Here is a 6,810-nt window from a genome sequence, read left to right as displayed (position 1 = left end):
CAAAGTTCAACAGATCAGAAAATAACAAATGTTGACGAGGTTGCAGAGAGATTGGAAATCTTTTGCACTGCTGGTGGGATTGTAAAATGTTATAACTTGGGGCAAGCGGTATGGTGTTTCCTTAAAAAACTGAAAATAGAAGTACCATTTGACCCTGCAATTCCATTAGTAGGATTATATCCTAAAGAGACGAGAGATAGCACACAAACAGACATATGTACACCTATGTTCACTGCTGCACAATTCACTGTACCAAAGAGATGGAAACAACCTAAATGCCCATCAACAGATGAGTGGATCAACAAATTATGGTATATCCACACAGTGGAATACTATGCTACATTAAAGACAATGAGGGATCCGTGAATCATCTTGCAATGTGGAAGAACCCGGAGGATGTTATGCTGAGTGAAATACGTCAATTACAGAAAGGCAAGTATTGTATGAGCCCATTACTGTAAAAAGACAAAGAAGGGTTTGCTTGGGGAAGGGAACTCACTTAGTAGGTTGCCAGGATCGGAAGGGGAGGAATTAATTTCAGACTAGTTGCAGCCTACACAGTGATGTAGGTAGGGGGAGGTATATACATAAGGATCTGTGACCACCATGATAGCATTAGGAAATGGGAGGACACTGAATTGTGCACATAAGAGATAGACGACATGTTAATACCAACCAATGTGTCCACAATACTGCATTGCCATTAACACCAAACACCAGGCTACTGATAAACACATAAATACCTGAGATGATCAAATGGGGGTCAGTGAATAGGAGTATACTTTAGACCAAGGATAGATTCAGCTGAGGCTAATCTTGCACAGATAACAGTGATACAAAATACCTGCAGTCCTTACAGAAACAGTAGAAGACAGATACAGAGCAATCCCTCACAGACACACACACACACACACACTATGGGAGAGAGATCCAATAGATCTACCCTCTCAGGACCATTGTACTGGGGGACACCAGACTCAATTGGCACAACAAAATACATAAAAGCCTTGTTCCGCATCCTACATTGGCGAGTAGCAACTGGGGTCTTAAAAGCTTTCAAGCAGCCATGTAAGATGCAGCTAACCATCACCTAGCATCGGAAGTGAAGACGAATGAAAAAAAAAAAAAAAAAAAGCATTTGGAAGCAATCAGCCGTAGCACAGGATGACCTTCGAGAGCAGAAGGACTAGATGGTGCCTGACTACGAATGCCAACCACTAAGGAAAGGATCAAATCTGGAAATTCTGGATAGAGTGGGGGAGAAAACATGGAATGAAATCCGAAAACTCAGTAATGACCAGAATTACTGGTCAAATGAAATCTGGTGAGACCTCCAATACTATGGCCCTGGAATAGATTCTGCGCCTGGAATAAAGCATACTCCCATGGACTGGCTCTCACCCCTATAGTTATTAAGATGTACACGCAGAACACAGGACACCATAGGACCAACTTTCAAATTGAAGAAATGCAGAAGAAACAGGAGTGCATAAATAATGAGGGTCCCAAGGGGAAGGTTACAGGTTAGGGAGGGGAGGAGACTCGGTTAGGGTTGGACATGGTAAATGGGGAATGAAACTAAACGTACACGTAACGTTGAATGTAAAACAAGCTCTAAAAAATAAAATAATTATTCACTGGCGTACAGCGGTGTGACTTCCATAAACTCCTGTAGAAAGTATGTTGTTTTCAGAAACTTTTGCAAGATACTGCCCTCTAAAGTCCTGGCCTGTAGCTCTTGGTTCATTTTCTACCCTCTCAAAGAGAAGTGTGCCGTGCTCTCTCAGCTGTCTGTGCACATTCTTAGAGTAGTTGTAAAGTACTGGCTTGCCTGGCATCTAGTTTCTCTTGAGGACCCTTGATTTATCTCCTCTGGGTCTCAGTGAAGACAGGATTTGCCTGTTTCATGGTTTATTCCTGATGTAGCTTTTGATAAGTCTGAATTTTAGTTTCCTCTTCTATTAAATGGTCTTTGGGCAGGAATTAGAGTTTATGTGCTTATGATGATGTTTGACACCCTGCCTAGCTGTGTGAACAAGTGTGGCTCCATCATGGAGAATGCACTTTGGCAAAAGATTGAGGTCTGAGAAGTTGGGGAGACGTTAATAATGAAGGTTCCTTGGAGAAAGTTGTTCTTGAATGGTAAGTAGGGATTAAGAAGGCCCAGTGAAAGGGATAGTGGGCAGCGTTGTAGAAACAGGCCTGAGGATAGTATGAGCAAAGAGCAAGAGTATGTCTGAATTGTTGTGGAGGACAGCTCCTGGCAAGGGGCCAGAAGGGAGGGGAGTTAGTCCCATTTCTAGAGAAGACATTCCACTGGTTGCAACTGAAAGAGCACTATGCCAGTCCAGAACATAGGCGTGTTTTGCTATGATTTTCAACTGCAGCACTGTGTGATAGGGCTTGGGACATTCACATTTTCTACATGAAGAAGGTAAAGCTCAGAGGGTAACTCCCAGTAGGCAAGTAGAATGTGTACCCTGGTTTGCCCTAGGCAAAACCCATACTTTTAATCCTTTGTTTTGTGAGGCCTCCATAAGGACAAAAAAGCCCACCCTCCCTAGTCCTCTAGAGTGTCCATATGTCCATTGTACTAAGACATGACCAGGGGGTTGGCAGCAAGTAGGAGCCAGGGCCTTGACAATGGTGTTGATTGTGTTAAAGGCTTGGCCACTGGAGAATCTGATGAGCTGTTGGGTGACATAGAGCCGCTAAAAATGGAGGTCAAGTGGTTCCATTCTCCGATGATGAAAACAGCAGGTGCCATTGAAAATAAAACCGTCATGTATAAGGTACCTGTTCCTTTTTTCTTGTCAACCCTCTCTTCTACCCTGGCCTGTGGGAATGGTAAATCTCTTCTGCCTGGTTCCCACAAGATTGTTCTATGATGGTGGTAAGATGTGGGGTTTTTCACTCAATTCCTTTGGGCTCCTTGGAGCATTCTTTGCCAAGCAATGACAAGTCTAAGAAAGAGGAATCCTTTTTAAGCACCTTTCTCAGCCCAAATTCCAGCTCAGAGAACAGGTATTACCATCCAGCTACCAAGTTGCCTAAGGCACTTGACTCCTAACGAGAAGGCTGGAGGTTCAAACCCACCAGCCACTCCTCGGAAGGAAGGTTGGGCAATCTACTTCCGTAGTGATACTGCCTCAGAAAGCCAAGGAGGATTCACTATGAGTCGGATCTGACTCGACGGCACATAACAACAGCAACAGCAACAACCTAGTTGTTTAGGTTGCTAACCTGGGCATCCCTGGCTCTCTTCCTTCCCCATGGATCCTATATAATATAGTCTATCACCAAGTCCCAGGCCTTCTCCCTCCTATCTCATGAGAAGCTATCAGCTTTTTTCTATCCCTCTCATTCCCGTAATCCTCATCTAAGCTGCCAATCCTCTCTCACTTGGACATATGCATGGTTTCTCTTGGTCTGAATCTCACCCTATCATCTGTCCTGCTTAACCTCCTTTCATAACTCCCCGGCACCTACAAGAGCAAATTGATAAACCTAAGCCTTGGTATTTAAGACCTGCGTGGCATCATATGACTCCTGGACTTTTTTTTTCAGCGTCTTCTGCCAATTCTCCCATCTCTGGAGTTCACATTTTACGTGTTTTAGTCACAGACATCCACATTATGATGGAAGGCACACAGAGTGAGTGTAGGGATAGAGGTTGAGAAAGTATTACTGTAAAGGCCCCTAAGCTATACTTGGAGCCCTGGGATAGTGCAAACAGTTGACACACTCAGCTGTTAACTGAAAAGTTGGAGATTTGAGTTCACCTGGAGATATCTCAGAAGAAAGACCTGACAGTCTACTGAAAAAATAAGCCTTTGAAAACCCCGTGGAACATAGTTTTACTCTGATACACATGGGGTTGCCATGAGTTGCAATTGAGTCAGCAGCAATTTTTAAGAATTTATACTTGCTTTGATCCACAATCAAAGGGGTGTGTAGGGTAGGGCAGTGTTGTTTTCTGTTCATGGGGTCACCATGAATTGGGTGCGATCTAGACAGGAGCTAACAATCACCACTAACCCCTATCCTTGTGGGGCAAGGAAGTCTTCCTGGACAACTTGCTGGTTAAACCACATTTTGACAGCTGAATCACTGTACAAGAGGGAGCTGAACCGTGTGGGCAGGGGCCTCAGCCTGTGTTCATGCCAAGACCCACAAGGGTGTGAGCATGGTGAGGAGAGAGAATTCTGGAGTCAGATCACAGAAGGCCTTGAGTCTGACCTGATACCATAGGTAATAGGAAAATAGGAGTCCCTGGTTGGTGCAAGTAGTTAACCAGTCAACTATTAGCTGAAAAGTTGATTGTTTGAACCTACGCAAAAATGCTTCAGAATATAGGCCTGGTGATCTACTTCTGAAAACATTATGGAGCAGTTCTACTCTGCATGAGTATGCACTCTGGTCACCATGAGTTGGAATCAACTCAATGACAATTAACAACAATAAGAAAACACTGAAAGTTGGTTATTTTTTGGGGTGGTGGTGGAGGCATGAGTCAAAGACCTTCTATTTTTCTTCCAAAGTTTTATATACCCTCAATAGAAACTTAGAATCCTTTCATCAATTTTCCTATTCCCTCTTCTAGTAACCACCACCAACCCCCATCTCTATTCATTTGGCTATTCTGGTGGCGTAGTGCCTAAGGCATTTGACTACTAACAAGAAGGCTAGTGGTTCAAACCTACCAGCCACTCCTTGGAAGGAAAGTTGGGCAATGTGCTTCTGTAGTGATACTGCCTCAGAAACCCAAGGAGGGGTTGCTGTGAGTCAGGTCCAACTTGACGGCAGTGGATTTATATATGACTTACTTCACTCAACATGTTTTCAAGTTTATCCATGTTGTAGCATGTATCATAACTTCATTTCTCTTTATGGATTTTATTTTATTTTTAAATTTTTGACTAAGTAATGCATCTACATGGTATACAATCTAAAAGGCATTGAAAGGTATATGAAGGAGCTTAAGGCATTTGACTGCTAACGAGAAAGTCAGTGGTTCAAACCCACTAGCCGCTCTGTGGAAGGCATATGGGACGATCTACTTTCATAAAGATTTACTGCCTCGTAAACCCAATGGGAGTCTCTATGAGTCTGAATTGACTCAGTGACAGTGAGTTTTGAGTAAAGGGTGTATGAGTCCCTGGGTGGTGCAAATGATTAATGTGCTTAGCAGCTAACTGAAAGATTGGGGGTTCTAGTCTACCCAGAGGCCTACTTTGAAATAAAAGCCTGGTGATTTACTTTTGAAAAATCAGTCAACGATTAGAAACCTTATGGATCACAGTTCTACTCTGACACGTGGATTGTCATGGGTAAAGGGTATATTGTGAAAATAAGTCTCTCCTGTTTCTGTGTCCCACTCACCCTGTTCTACCCATGGAGACAGTCACTGTTTACAGATTATTGGTGTCCTTTTGGAGTTATTCTGTATTTATACATACACACTGTTGTAGTTATCTGGTGCTGCAATAATAGAAATTCCACAGTGGATAACTTTAACAAACACATTTTTCTCACAGTTTAGGAGGCTAGATTTGAATTCAGAGTGCTGGCTCTAGGGGAAGGCTTTCTTTGTCTCTCAGCTCTGGAGAAAGAAAGGTCCTCAACTCTTCAGCTCATTTCCTGGTTCTTTGGTTATCTCTATGTGGCTTGGCATCCATCTTCACCCACTTCTACTTTTAACCTGCTCCTATTAGATCTTATAAAGATTGACTCAAGACATATCCTATATTAATCCCATCTCATTAACATAACAAAGAAAGCTCATTCCTAAATTAAATTATAACCATAGGACATGCATCTGAAGGCTAGCCTACTGGTAGACATTGGGGTTCCTGGGAGAGTGATGAGAGGAAAACGAAGTTGTCAGAAATATAATGCAGCACATAAAAATCAATATCCTAAGCATTAGTAAGCTGAAGACAACCATAGGATCTACTATGCTGGGAATGACAAATTGGAATGGCGTGACAGTTGTTGTCACAAAAAAATGCTTCAAGATCTATTGTGAAGTACAGTGCTGTCAGTGATAGCATAATATCCATACATGTACAAGGAAGACCAGTTAATACTACTGTGGTAGTGGTGGTTATGTGCCATCAAGTTGAACCTGACTTATAGCGACCCCTCCTTGGGTTTCTGAAGTGGTATCACTATGGAAGTAGACAGCCCAACCTTCCCAGGAGTGGCTGGTGGGGTTGAACTGCTAGCCTTCTGGTTAGTAGACAAGTGCCTTAGGCACTAATTTATGCACCAACCACCAAAGCCATAGATGAGGAAATTGAAGATTTTTACCAACTTCTACATTGACCAAACATGCAGTCAAGATGGTGATCGGAATGCAAAACTTGGAAACAAAGAAGAACGACCAGTAGTTGGACAATACGGCCTTAATGATAGAAATGACACTGAAGATCGCATGATAGGATTTTGCAAGACCAATGACTTATTCATTGCAAATACCTGTCTTCAACAACATAAACAGTAGCTATACATGTGGACTTCACCAGATGAATGCACAGCAATCAGATCGACTACATGTGTGGAAAGAGGCGATGGAGAAGCTCAATGTCTTCAGGCAAAACAAGTCTGGGAGCTGACTGGAACAGACCATCAACTGCTCATATGCAAATTCCACTTGAAGTTGAAGACAATTAAAACAAGTCCACGAGAGCCAAAATATGATCTTGAATATATCCCTCCTGAATTTAGAGATCATCTAAAGAATAGATTTCATGGATTGAACACCAGTGACCAAAAACCAGAGGAATTGTGGGATGACATCAAGAACAT

The 6,810-nt window shown here is 42.6% G+C and overlaps 1 protein-coding gene across 1 annotated transcript in view; it reads left to right on the top strand.

Moving 5' to 3' along the window:
• GNL3L (G protein nucleolar 3 like) overlaps positions 1-6,810 on the top strand; it is a 76,194-nt gene that overhangs the window by 61,136 nt on the left and 8,248 nt on the right. Inside the window, exon 14 of the mRNA XM_042783439.1 lies at positions 2,665-2,792. Coding sequence (XP_042639373.1) covers positions 2,665-2,792 — 128 coding nt within the window. The remainder of the gene's footprint in view (positions 1-2,664; positions 2,793-6,810) is intronic.

Source organism: Orycteropus afer, unplaced genomic scaffold (genome assembly GCF_000298275.1).
Source record: "Orycteropus afer afer isolate SDZICR_OR568_19922 unplaced genomic scaffold, OryAfe1.0 scaffold01176, whole genome shotgun sequence".
NCBI classification, from domain to species: domain Eukaryota; kingdom Metazoa; phylum Chordata; class Mammalia; order Tubulidentata; family Orycteropodidae; genus Orycteropus; species Orycteropus afer.
This window is presented reverse-complemented; position numbering and strand designations above follow the sequence as displayed.